We start from the raw sequence: 14,680 nt of genomic DNA on the forward strand, positions 1-14,680 counted from the left end.
CTAGCTCCACCGCACCGGCTAACAAACGCCTGTGCCAGCTAACATTGCTTAAGAGTGACGCCCTCTACCCACCCGAAAAGAGCACAGCCAGTTGTGCTGATGTCAAAGCGGCATGACTCAGTATTCGAACCCGCGACCTCTGGGCCATAGGGGTGCAACGTTGATGATTATGAGATTGCTGACCGTCTAGTCCAGTGTCCCTCAACCCTGCACATTTTAGTGAAGGACCAGGGTTGAGAAACACTGGTCTAGTCCAGTATTCCAGTATTTGTTAGCAACATTAGCTTAGCATCTCCCGTTCTGAACTAAAGGAGCACACGTCAGATATCAGACACGTCTTGCCTGACCATCTGGGGTCATCTGGGGTCAGTGATCACTGATGTTGCCAAACTATGCCTTTGAATATGTAATAACATTTAAATAGTATTGCGAAACCACTGTAACTCTAGGGCTAGCAACCCGTTGATCCCGTGCCCCATGAAAACGTCCATACTTAATGTAATCAATTATGTAATTATGTAATTATCTTTATATAATTATGGAATATATATCAAATTGAAAGCCAAATATCAGTACTAACTATAGACATATAAAAAAACACCCTTTTTTAAATATTTCACATTTTCACTGCACAGGCAGTAATTTTGATAAGACATAATGAAGAGGGAGGCTGGTGCGGCGTCCACCCGGAGACAAAACGGCCCCCGAAACTGCAATCATTCTCACGGGCTGCTTCCAAAAATCCTTTCCCAGCCCAACCTTGCACTCAAAGATAATTATGAAATTGGCTTCTTGTAACGCCGATGATTCACCAAACCGTTTAATAGGCTTTAGCGAAGGCCGCGAGGCTCATGAATCTCTTTCAATGTCACTCTGTAAAGATCAAGGAGGAGTAGAAGGGAGGGGGGATGCAAACTTAGCTTAAGTTACGAGCCTTTGGGTGCTGAAGGAGGGTCTGGCGCTTAAGTAAACAGATTTATGTTGTTTTCTCTTTAGCTGTAAATCTCAGATAGGCGTGCTAACGTGGTTCTAACACTGCATGACCATTGGTTCCAACAACCACCTTGTTTGCGCTGAAACCTCATGACTGTGACTGAGGCCGCCTCTGGACTCACCACTTAGGTTTGTTTTAAGACCTCCCTCTGACTGTGATTGGTTCTAATCACTGCCTTGTTTGTTCTGATACCTCCCCCAGACTGTGATTGGTTCTAATCACTGCCTTGTTTGTTCTGATACCTCCCCCAGACTGTGATTGGTTCTAATCACTGCCTTGTTTGTTCTGATACCTCCCCCAGACTGTGATTGGTTCTAATCACCGCCTTGTTTGTTCTGAGACCTTCCCCTCACTGTGATTGGTTCTAATTATCACCTTTTCTATTCTGAGCCCTCCCCTGACCTCCTTCTGACTGTGATTGGTTCTATCCACCGCCTTGTTTGTTCCGATACCTCCCCCAGACTGTGATTGGTTCTAATCACTGCCTTGTTTGTTCTGATACCTCCCCCAGACTGTGATTGGTTCTAATCACCGCCTTGTTTGTTCTGAGACCTTCCCCTCACTGTGATTGGTTCTAATTATCAACTTTTCTATTCTGAGCCCTCCCCCTGACCTCCTTCTGACTGTGATTGGTTCTATCCACCGCCTTGTTTGTTCCGATACCTCCCCCAGACTGTGATTGGTTCTAATCACTGCCTTGTTTGTTCTGATACCTCCCCCAGACTGTGATTGGTTCTAATCACCGCCTTGTTTGTTCTGAGACCTTCCCCTCACTGTGATTGGTTCTAATTATCACCTTTTCTATTCTGAGCCCTCCCCTGACCTCCTGCTGACTGTGATTGGTTCTATCCACCGCCTTGTTTGTTCCGATACCTCCCCCAGACTGTGATTGGTTCTAATCACCACTTTGTTTGTTCTGAGACCTGCCCTTCACCGTGACGGGTTCTAATTATCACCTTTTCTATTCTGAGCCCTCCCCCTGACCTCCCTCTGACTGTGATTGGTTCTATGAGCTGCCTTTTATGTTCTTAGACCTCCAACTGACTGTGATTGGTTCTAGTCACTACCTCGACTATTTTGAGACCTCCTCGTGTCTGTGATTGGTTCTAATCACCACTTTGTTTGTTCTGAGACCTGCCCCTCACTGTAATTGGTTCTAATTATCACCTTTTCTATTCTTTTCTATTCTTTTCTATTCCCTCTCCCTCTGACTGTGATTGGTTCTAATCACCACCTCGACTATTTTGAGACCTCCCTCTGACTGTAATGGAGACCTCCCTGTGCCTGTGATTGGTTCTAATCACCACTTTGGGGCAGGTCTGAAAAGAATTAGAACCAAACACAGTCAATAGAGACCTCCCTTTGACTTAGATTGTTTCAAACCATCACCTAATTTGTTATGGGACCAGTCCAAGACTGTGGTAGGTCCTAACTATCGCTTTTTTTGTTTGGAGACCTCCCCTGGACTGTGATTATTCCAAACCACCACCTAGTTTGTTTGGACCTCCCTTTGACCCCCCGACTCAGACGGACTTGCTTATGAAATCTATGAAAATGGTCCAAATTGTGCAATTTAGCTGAAAGCAATAGTAGCAGCCACCTCGAACCCTGAATTTGACGTGTAATTTAAAATCTTGAAGTGGAAGATTATTATTAATATTGAGCACCCAAAAGGTGTTACAGACCTGCTGTTCTCAGCCTCCAGGTGTGAGATGGTTGTCTAAAAAGGTACATATGGCTATTATATAGTGGGCAGTGGTGGCTCAGCGGTTAGAGTGCCGGGTTATCGATAACAGGGTTGTGGGTTCGATTCCCGGGCTTGGCAAGCTGCCACTGTTGGGCCCTTGAGCAAGGCCCTTTACCCTCTCTGCTCCCCGGGCGCTGGAGTTGGCTGCCCACCGCTCTGGGTGTGTGTGTACTCACTGCCCCTAGCTCACTAGTGTGTGTGTGTGTGAGTGTGTGTTCACTACCACAGATGGGTTAAATGCGGAGGACCCATTTCGCTGTACAGTACACACTGTACAGTGACAAATACGTGCACCTTTACCTTTTTACCTTACCTTTATTCTTCACAGTGATTTTTTCCATAAACCACTTCCAGAACAGTGATATTAGCAGCAGCCAGGAAGTGCATCAGTGCATTTTGCTAATTGATGGCTATAGGAAAGGATGATCCGGGTGTATGTAGAATGTAGATTGCCTTACATTCTCGTCAGCTACATTAGCCTTGTCGCTCCAGTGCCAAACAAAAGAAGCAACTTCAGACAGCAAGACGGCTGGTGGGCTATTTTTGGGCTCAGGGGGATGCTAAATTTGATTCTTTGCCACACTGCTCCTTCAAAGGACCAGTCTTGTATTTATGAGCTGGTCCTAAATGTCCACACCTACTTACACACAGCATGACAGGTCTTCCTGATGTCTGGGTGTTACAGGATGGATCTATCAATATATATATAATCAATATCTAATCGTGTGTTTCTTTCGCCTGACTATCTCTTCCTCCACCTTCTTCTCCACCGCCTGCTGCTGCTGATATTTTGCTCCACTTCAACACGTCGTTCCTTCTGCCATCATCCATGTTCTCATTTTCATTCAACCAGGTCACACGGCGCGTGCACACACACACACACACACACACACACACACACTCTCATCCTCCCTCCAGAAGTGAGCTGGCAGCATCTGAGTCAAACCCAGGAACAAGGACTCATTACCACGGAAACACACCACACACACCACACACACCACACACACACACCACACACACCACACACACACACAAATGTTTTGCTTAATATGAGAATGAAGATAGACATAAATACGATTAGGGTGAGAATAGTTGGGGTTTAGTTGGGTTTAGGTTTAAGGTTTAGATTATGGTTAAGGTTAGGTTTAAATTAAAATTTTATAAGATTTAGGATAAGGTTAAGGTGAGGATTAGGTTTAGGGTTAGTATGGTTAGGTTAAGATTTAGGATAAGGTTAAGGTGAGGATTAGGTTTAGGGTTAGTATGCTTAGGTTAAGATTTAGGATAAGGTTAAGGTGAGGATTAGGTTTATGATTAGTATGGTTAGGTTAAGATTTAGGATAAGGTTAAGGTGAGGATTAGATTTAGGGTTAGTATGTTAGGGTTAGGTTAAGATTAGGATTAAGATTAGGGTTAAACTAAGGATTAGGTTAGTATGATTCAGGTTTGGTTTAAGGTTGGTATTATTTGGGTTAGGTTTAAGGTTAGTATGGTTAGGGTTGGGTTAAGATTAGGATTAGGGTAAGGGTTAGGGTTATTAAGATTAGGGATTAGATTAGGGTTAAAGTTAGGGATTGAGGTTAGCCTGGTTAGGGTTAGGTTAGGGTTAGATTAGGGTTAAGATTATGATAAGGTTTAGGGTTAGCCTGGTTAGGGTTAGGTTAGGGTTGAGATTAGGGTTAAGATTACGATAAGGTTTAGGGTTTGTATGGTTAGGGTTAGGTTAGGGTTGAGATTAGGGTTAAGATTACGATAAGGTTTAGGGTTAGCCTGGTTAGGGTTGAGATTAGGGTTAAGATTATGATAAGGTTTAGGGTTAGTATGGTTAGGGTTAGGTTAGGGTTGAGATTAGGGTTAAGATTACGATAAGGTTTAAGGTTAGCCTGGTTAGGGTTGAGATTAGGGTTAAGATTATGATAAGGTTTAGGGTTAGTATGGTTAGGGTTAGGTTAGGGTTGAGATTAGGGTTAAGATTATGATAAGGTTTAGGGTTAGGTTGGGGTTGAGATTAGGGTTAAGATTATGATAAGGTTTAGGGTTAGTATGGTTAGGGTTAGGTTAGGGTTGAGATTAAGGTTAAGATTAGAATTTCAGATGAAAGCTAAACAGTAACAGACAGATGTGTGTATATATGTGTATGTGTGTATGTGTGTGTGTGTGTGTGTATGTATGTGTGTGTGTGTATGTGTGTGTGTGCGACAAAAGTAGCTTCCATACACATGCTACACACTGCTAGTGTATATCTTTATGGTGTGATATAGACTGATACACTGTAATTAACTGTCTGCTTTCATGGAGCTTCCCATTTATTACAATCATGAGGAAAAGGCTCTAACAGAGTGATACTCACAGTCAGACCCTGTCGAACCGAGTTCCAGCCTCATTTTTCTTCATGTGCCACGTATTACAATCCCTGCCATGTTCCAATAAGACACGGTAGACTACGCATGAGGAAAAGACTTGTTTCTTGTAAAAAGCAATTACTATTTCAGAGAGAAACTTCAAAAGAGCATCATACCAGCTGAATAAGGCTGAAGTTAATCATGTGACTTCTGGTCCTTATAGGTACATATGTGAGGGGGGTCTTATGTTTTCCTGTCTTCTTCTGTTGTTGATTTCTTGTCTTTTACTAATTACTGATTGTGTGAAGCTGCTTTGTGACACCAGTTGTAAAAAACGCCATACAAATACAATTAAGGTTTAAGGTGAGGGTTAGGTTTAGGGTTAGTATGATTCATTTTAGGGTTAGCATAAGGTTTAAGGTTAGTATGGTTAGAGTTAGGTTAAGATTAAGATTAGGGTTAAGGTTAGGAAAAGATTTAGTCTAGAGTCAAGGTGAGGATTAGGTTTAGGGTTAGTATGATTCATTTTAGGGTTAAATTTAAGGTTAGTATGGTTAGGGTTAGGTTAAGATTAGGGTTAAGGTTAGGATAAGATTAAGATTAGGGTTAAGGTTAGGATAAGATTTAGACTAGAGGTAAGGTGAGGATTAGGTTTAGGGTTAGTATGATTCATTTTAGGTTTAGGGTTAGTATGGTTAGGGTTTAAGGTTATTATGGTTAAATATAGGTTTAGGATAAGATTAAGGCTAGTATTAAGGTGAGAATTAGGTTTAGGGTTATTGGGATTAGGGTTAGGTTAGGATTAAGATTAAGGTTCCAAACCCGGCAGAATTTATAGTCTCAGTTTGCCTGTCTGTTCCTCCCAGCACCCGTCGCTGGACTTCTCTCTCTCAGACACGAGTTTTTACGGTCAGCGCTTTTTACGGTCAGCTGAGAGGGTTAAGTGTCCTTGTCAAAGGTCCAACAGCTGGCAGCGTGGCTTTAGCTTAATATAAACTTGTAGTGAAGTTTTGAACACGTCCTCGTGACGAAAACAGCGGCAGGCAAAGTGATAACGGGAGGATTTACACAGGAAATGACTGAGGGTAAATGTCTCTCTGTCAAGAACTTCGCTTCATTAGGAGGATCATTCCAGAGAGATTAGCATACAGATTAGCATACAGTGTTTCATCTCCCTCCCTCGCTCCCTCGCTCCGTCTTTTTCCCACGGCCGTACGTCATCCCCGTGTTTGTGTGTCTTGAGTGTCCGTGTGTGAAACACACTGAGTCATCTGTGAATATGTGACATTTTATCTACAGGAAGGGACACGAGTGTCCTTTATCAATGAAAACATCTGCACGCCTAGCATTCACAAATGTAGCCTGTGTGTGTGAGTGTGTGAGAGAAAGAAAAGTGTGTGTCTGTGTGTGCTGCCTCTCCCATGCCTCTCCTCTCCGCACACGGCCTTTTCAGAGCCAGCGCTCCTATCAGCATAACACTAACGTTCAGCTAAACTGACTGGAACTTCGCTGAGGGCAAAAGCCCCGAAAAAACAGCGTGACTCAACAGCCCTCTTCACCGCTACTGAAACAAAAGGCAACATGACTCAAGCCAAATATGAAAAAATAAAAAAATAATAGTAAATAATAAAAAAAAATAGTCCTCCTCTGGAAAAACGTGGAGAAAAGAGTGGGGTTTCGTTCCCCGTGTGGCTCCCGCCGCCGTGGGGATGTGGACCGGAAACGGCGACGATGAGTTCAGCACGGGGTTCCAAACATCAGCTGCTCCTCTAATCTGTTTGTTCGCTCGTTCTGTCTGCTGTTTGTTTTTCACAGCTTCTCTTCGCTGTTTTACAGAACAAGGCTGGTGCTAATTTCTTCACATCTTTCTGATCTAGTCGCTTTCCACAGGGCCTCGAGTGGCTGAGTGAAGTTTTCGGGCGTTTTTGTTGTTGTTGTTGTTGTTGTTGTTGTCGGATCTGCTTTCCTCTAATAATAAGGCGACGCCTCGCTGTTGCTGCTGCGTTTACTCGATATGTGAGGAACGTGATCTAACAGAGCCGAAATTGTTTTAATAGAAAGAAATAGATTTTGCGTTCTGGTTAGCGTCTGAAACTTTCCTTTTAAAAAGCTAAACTTAATAATTAGTAAAGCTAAATTTAATGAACATGATTCGTCACTTAGCCCAATGCAGATTTGAGCAGTATATCAAGTTGGCCTCTTTGGTTTAAAACGGTAAATGCTAGGCTATAAATGCTGTAAATACATGCCCATAATTTGATTCATTTTCTTCAATAATGTAACGGAAAGCTATGTAAACGACTATTTTTGAAACATGACTTTACAAAACAGCATCGCTAGAACATATAAGCTAAAATTTGTAGCTAGAACTACATTACCATCTGGATAACGTCCGGATTTGTAGTTCCAGTTTCTGAAAATGGAGAAATGGAAAGGAGATCCAGTGTTTGCTAGCTTTGTTAGACTAGCATCTCCTGTTCTAAATTACGAAGCAAACCTCAGATATTAACCATGCCTTGGCTGATCGACTGCATTTGGTGGTATGGGTGATAAATCAGGTTCATTACCGATTATCGACCCAAACTGAGCCCTCAAATGAGCTTGTGCGCCTGCTGGGGGGGAAAAACACAGCGCATCCAACAAGAGCAAACGCCTCGAAGCGTTTGAAGAAGACGTCCTTAAAGAAGTGGAGGTAGAGGTTCTATACCAATCTATACCAAAGAAAGCTCCTTATATCACAAATTTAATCACCAGGTTAACATTGGGTCTACCACCCAAACCTATGTGGTCAGAAACTGACCAGCGAAGAGCTGAATGAAGAGCTGGAGCATTGCTAACACAATGCTCCATGCATCAACAGATTGGCTACAGTGGAGCTACAAAGGAGATCTTTAATGATACCCTTGACTTCAGAAGATACGCAGGTGTCTCCAACCATCTGGGCGTCCAGTTTATAGTAGCTTCCAATGGTTGTGTGTGTGTGTATGTGTGTGTGTGTGTGTGTGGACTTTTACCTGCACCTCTCGAGCATGGTAAGCAATGATGAGGCCGAGGAGGATGATGGTAGAGAGGCTGATAAGACACTTCAGCGCCAGAGAGTACATGGAGCTCTGCAAAAACACATTACACACACTGTTAGCCATGTCCACATACACACAAATACACAGTACTCTGCAGAAGTCAATGGTCACATTTCAAATGTTTCATTTTTTGGTCCAAACAGTCATTACATGCAAGTTCAGGAGATCTGTGTCTGAGGAGATTAGATCAAAAATATTGTATCGGCATAATGCACAACACGTCCAACCTTATCACTACATCAGGTTCCACTCCTTTCAGCCAAGAACAGAAAGCTGAGGCTCAGCACAAGCTCACCAACCCTGGACGGTTGAAGACCGGAGAAAGGTGGCCTGGTCTGATAAATCTCAATTTCTGCTGAGGCTCAGAGATGATAGAGTCTGAATTCTGGCACCAACTGCATGAACCCATGAACCCAGGCTGGTGGCGGTGGTGTAATGGTGGTGTGGGGAATGGTTTCTCAGCACACTTTCTCAACGCCATAGCTTTTTGTTTGAGTAAGTATTGGTGCTGACCATCATGACCACAACTGGTCCACCTGGTCACAAAGCAAAAGCCGTCTCAGGGTTCTTCAGTGGCCTTTCCAGCCCACAGATCTGAGTTCTTTGGAAGATTTAGGACATGATTGAAGGTGCTCCTGAAAGATCTGCAGGAACCGTGTAACCCGAACATGTCAACAGGGACGTGGTATCCATGCCATGAAGAATTGAGTATTTCGTGAGTCAAAGGAGTCCATGCCCCGTAGGATCTTCGTAAAGTCTAATAATTTGTAAAGTCCTAATAATTTGCTAATTCTACAGATGATACATTTACATTAGCGTCCAGCGTTTCCTACTGGAAAACAAACACTGAGGACGATTTGGGCATCAGGACCTTCATATGACACTGATGAATGAAGAACGTCCACCTAATGGCTACATCGACTGGACATTTAATGACTTTTGCACAGTACTATACATCTTCCACACACACACCGCCCACCCACACACACAACATACATATATCTTCCACACACTAACACACCAACCAACACACACATCAGGTCGGTGTCCTGTGGTTCCTCTAATAGTCCCCATGATTGCTCTGGTCTTGTCTTGATAAACGCAACAGTGATGTCTGCACCACATATCAGCAGGGGTCCAAATAAATCACCCCCTCTCCCCCCGACAAACACACATACTCACGCCCACACACTCTGGTACACACACTCTCGTCCACACCCAGATTGGGTCATCTAGCATCTCTGGCTCTCCTCATCTGACAGAAGCGAAGGTGATATATCATTTCCTGCCCGAGCCCCAGAAGCTTTCCAGTTGAACTCCAGATAATATTAGAATGGCCACCTGTGGGCCTAATTTAAAGCTTTGTTTCAGAAGCCATTATTCTGCAGCCTAGCGCAGAAGCGCCGCTGCTCTGGGGAGCTTGCGGCACTCCAACTCCTCAAACTACAGTCCCCCTTTCGTCTTGTTTTCCTCACATTTGGATCGTTAGCGCCTCAAGTTCCCTGCTCTTAAATGAGGCGATTTGTCATGGGTATGCCAGGGCTGCATTATAGGGAAAGGTTTGCCAGGACTGAATACTGGGTACTGCTAGTGGTGGGCAACTAGGGGTGGGCAATATGATGATGTTTTATCGTTATCATGATCAAGTACACTTACTGATGCAGGTTATTAATAGGTGGACTGTGGCCCGGGTTCTAGGTGCCGTCTTATTTGGATCCAGACTTATAACCGATAAACAATGGAGAACTACACTCAACTGTACAATTGAAAAGGGGCTCTAGTACCATGTGAGCTATACGGCATCCTGCGGCACATTTGCCTGCAGATGTTGCAGCTGGGCCTGTAGATCTGGCACACTCGTAGGTTGCCGAAGCTGGTGTCCCAACTGGTCCGATAAATGCACGATAGGTAAATCTGGCGACCGGGCGGTGCCCCATGAGAGGCAACACGTGGCTCTAAGTGTCCTTCGTAGCACTGCTAGGGGGGCCTGACTGTCGTATGCAATGTCTACCCAGATCTTTACACCAGCAGTTGGAGCAGTGTGACGCTTCACAGCAAAGGCAGGATTGTAGCACTCACCACAAGGCCTCCATACTCGAACACGACTGTCATCGAAAGCACCATTATTTTTGTAATAGTGAGTGTAAGCCACAATATGCTTTTCTGGGGATATCGTAGATATTGTTAGTATTTAAAGCAGCATTATGTGAGAACTGGTGTTTTGGTAGGTGAGAATCTTGCTCCTGGGGCTCCCCCTACAGTTTGGGAGTATAATTCACCTTTACAACTGTCGAAAATACAAATTGCACATTAAGCTTTTGGGCTTTTTGGGGGCTATATGTGAAGAAGGTGTCCACTCTGGGCTAAATTTGGCCCAAATCAGGCAGATGAAACACAGATTTAGTGCTGGTGCTGGGTGGGTTGTTGTTCTAGCTCACTAGATCTCCAATACCTGCTCAATTTTACATTTACGGCATTTAGCAGACGCTCTTATCCAGTGTTTTGCTGTTTACTCAAGAATAACCTCAGCTAGTTTAAATAGGCTAAAAATTCAAAGATACCTCTAAGTTTAGACACTACTAAACACAAGTCAATATGGAGACCATAGCTCTCTACGTACTCTGGGTCTTCAGTCTGGGTTTGAAGACAGCGAGTGTTGGACTCTGCTGTTCGGACACCCAGGGGAAGTTCGTTCCACCACTTCGGTGCAGGACAGAAAAAAGCCTGGACGCTCGTCTTCCGTGGATTTTGCTGTATTTATGTTTACCTGCGTCTGTTCTAACGAGATCTGGAGTTTCTTTAGGGGAATTTAGAACAATGTGCTTCGCTGACTAAAACAATACAACAATATTCTGCGATTAGTTATGATTAATCACAAGTTAAAATGCTAGCTAGCTCATTCTTACATTTTTGGGCTGGGGACAAATAAATGTTGGCCTAATGAACTGGCTAGAGGAGGCTTTTTTTTCCTTAAAATCCTCATCTCAGTGTAATTCTGAAAACGTTAGCCTTGAACACAACGTTAATACGTCACTAAGCGCTAATACTAAGACAGAGATCTACGAGACGATTCATTTGCGTAAAAAAAAAGGGTCGGTAAAGTTTGCTGATTGATCATGTGCGTTAATGTTGACAGACCTAGTATATATATATATATATATATATACATATATATATATATATATATGTAAGGATTAATAGCTAAATAGACAATAATATGGCCTGTGATGCAGACATATTGGGTAAATACAGAAAACTCAAAATACCTCCATTTCTTACAATCCAACTCTATTCTTTACTATTGTTTTGTCTGCTCGGTGAGTTGTTATTGCTACGACCAAAGAATGTCCTCCATCCACAATTTAGCTTTCAGTCTGAGACTCGTTCAAAGAATGTCCTCCATCCACAATTTAGCTTTCAGTCTGAGACTCGTTCAATAAGTGTTTTCTTAATATGTCAGTGTAGACACACAAGTGCGGTACCCTGCAGTTTAAACTGTTTGTGTGTCCAGCATTTTGATGCTTTGGACCAGTGGCTTTATCCTAGGTGTTTGTTTTTGTTTTTTTTGACAAAGTGTGTTTTGTTTCTATATCGATATTCCGCGTCTTTATCCTGTAATGTTCCATTTTTCCTTTTGTGTTTTACACAACAACAGCTATTAGTAATGAGTAATGACAACAACAGTTGCGCTGCACAGCTTTTAAATCAAATTCAGTACTTTTTTACGGTGCCGTTTTCACTGCACAACTAAGTATAACTGCAAGAACATCTCAGAAAAACAAACAGCCTGGTGATTAAGACCAATCGCAGCCAAAGAAGGTCTCAGAACAAAAGACTCGTTGACTAGAACTAATCACAGTCAGGGGGAGGTCTCAGAACAAAAAGGAGGTGGTAATTAGGGCCAATCCAAGTTAAGAGGAGGTTTCAGAACAAACAACCTGTTGACTAGAACCAAGCAGAGTCAGGGGAAGGTCTCAGAACAAAAAGGAGGTGGTAATTAGGGCCAATCCAAGTTAAGAGGAGGTCTCAGAACAGACAACCCCATGACTAGAACCAATCACAGTCAGGGGGAGGTCTCAGAACAAAAAGGAGGTGGTAATTAGGGCCAATCCAAGTTAAGTGGAGGTCTCAGAACAACCAACCCATTGACTAGAACCAATCAGAGTCAGGGGAAGGTCTCAGAACAAAAAGAAGGTGGTAATTAGTAGTATAATGCCGACTTCATCAACTAGGTTTCTACCCATAACATTAAAACCACCTGCCTAATACTGAACAGGTCCCCCTGGGGCCGCCACAACATATCTGACCATTCGAGACATGGACACCAAAAGACCTCTCACAACGTCTTGTGGTATCTGGCACCAAGACGTTAGCAGCAGATGCTTAAGATCATATAAGTTGTGAGGTGGGACCTCAATGGATCACATCAGTGAGCCTTAGGAGCCCATGATCCTGTCGCCGGTTCACTGGTTGGATTTTTTTGGTAGGCACTGACCACTGCATACCAGTAACACCCCACAAGCAAGACCTGCCTGATGTTTTGAAGATGTTCTGACCCAGTTGTTCAGCCATCAAAGATCTCAGATCCTTAGCTTGCCCATTTTTCCACTTCACTATCAATACCTGACTGTTCACTTGCTGCCTAATGTGCAGATCCCACCTCTTGACCAGAAGCAGTGGTGCTAATGTTATGGCTGATCGATGTATGATTTTAAATCCCTGTACTAATAAGCCGTCGTTTTCTTCAGGTTATCTACAGCATTCATCCCCCGACAGCGGTTCCAGAAGTCATGTGAGACTAAATGGAGATGCCCCATCGAGTCTATGCATTTGATCCACACAAATCTGAACTGTGGACTGGGATATGCAAAGTAAGCGCCGAAACTTTTAAACAATGGGAGTTTGAAAAGGACAAATCGGACTGTCTTACAACAACGAAGCAACAAAAGGTGAACATTTTGATAGAGGAGGACGGATACTTTGTCTAATTGCTTCAGGAAGCTGGCCGCAGCTTTGGGAGCGATTACGGGCCTCAGTGTTCTGCCAACAGTCTGTCCGTCGGAGTTCCAGCTTCACCCTCTTTTGCTCTACCCCCTGATTCTCGCTCCGCTTTCATCTCTCTATTCCCGCCTCATCTCTTCTTCTGCCAGACGAGGCCATATATCATACTCTCCTTTTTCTCTCTCCTTTGGAGTCAAATGAGATTGCACTTTTGGGTGGGCAATCTGACGATCTGCTGCTTGATGCTGCTTTGCTGTGATAAAGTTACGTCACCCTGCGCTTTTCAGAGTATGTCCCGGGTACTGTTGAAACTTCTGAAACTCTGAACTGCACAGAGTTAAGTATATTAAACTTATAATATAGTGCCGCAACTGGAACATGGGGCATGTTGTAGCATTCACATGTTGCTTTCGACTGACTCGTCCACAAACGGCAGGTGTTCAATATAAAGCTAGCATGTTCATTAGTAGCAGAGATGCGTAGGGAGCTTATGTAGGGTGCATTTGGCCTAAAAGCTTAATATTAAGGAGTTTTTACAAGCCAACATCTTGCATTGCGTTTCACTGTATCACGGCATGCTGTCCTGCACCGTAGTGTATCATAACTAGCATGCTAGCTGGTGGCTAGTATGTGTCAACTGTTGTTTTTGACTTTTATGATGTTGAATGCTTTAATAACCCCAATATAGAAATATGAATATGTTCACATATTATTCACATTATTATTTATGTAGGTATTCTCAGCCACTATTGCGAACGGTTACCAAAGTCTCTTACCTTAAATATTGTAATGTATTGTGTTGTAATATATTTTTTGATATTGCCCACATACAGTACCAGTCACAATATTGCAGGAGCATTTCTGTGAGGATTTAATTGCATTCAGTGACGGGCGCCAGTTAGGCCAGGATGTTGGATGATCACCACCCCACCTCATCCCCAACTCCCCAACTCATTCCAAAAGTGTTGGTAAAGCTTAGTAGTAGTATAGCAGGAGTGGTAGTAGTAGGATTAGTAGTAATATAAGGAATAGTGGGGGTAGTAGTAATAGAAGTAGTAGTATAAGCAGAAGTGGTAGTAGTAGGATTAGTAGTAGTATAAGCAGGAGTGGTAGTAGTAGGATTAGTAGTAATAGAAGGACTAGTGGGGGTAGTAGTAATAGAAGTAGTAGTATAAGCAGGAGTGGTGGTAGTAGGAGTAGGAAGATTAATAGTAGTATAAGCAGTAGTGGCAGTAATAGGATTAGTAGTAGTAGTGGTATTAGTAGTAGGATTAATGGAATAAGCAGTAGTGGTAGTAGTAGGATTAGACGTGGAATTAGTAGTACTGGTAGTAGTAGTAGTAGTGGCATGAGTAGTAGGATTAACAGTATAAGCAGTAGTGGTGGTGATAGTAGTATAAGTAGTGGTGGTGGTAGTAGTAGTAGTATAAGCAGCAGTAGCAGTAGTAGTAGTAGTAGTAGTATAAGCAGTAGTGGAGGTAGCAGTAGTAGTAGTAGTAGTAGTATAAGCAGTAGT

General features: G+C 43.1%; 1 protein-coding gene across 1 annotated transcript in view; it reads right to left on the reverse strand.

Annotated features, from left to right (window-relative positions):
• Nucleotides 1-14,680, reverse strand: part of kcnn3 (potassium intermediate/small conductance calcium-activated channel, subfamily N, member 3) — an 85,329-nt gene that overhangs the window by 45,461 nt on the left and 25,188 nt on the right. The window contains exon 3 of the mRNA XM_072680436.1: nt 8,098-8,193. Within this exon, the coding sequence (XP_072536537.1) occupies nt 8,098-8,193 (96 nt within the window). The remainder of the gene's footprint in view (nt 1-8,097; nt 8,194-14,680) is intronic.

Source organism: Salminus brasiliensis, chromosome 5 (assembly GCF_030463535.1).
Source record: "Salminus brasiliensis chromosome 5, fSalBra1.hap2, whole genome shotgun sequence".
Lineage (NCBI taxonomy): Eukaryota > Metazoa > Chordata > Actinopteri > Characiformes > Bryconidae > Salminus > Salminus brasiliensis.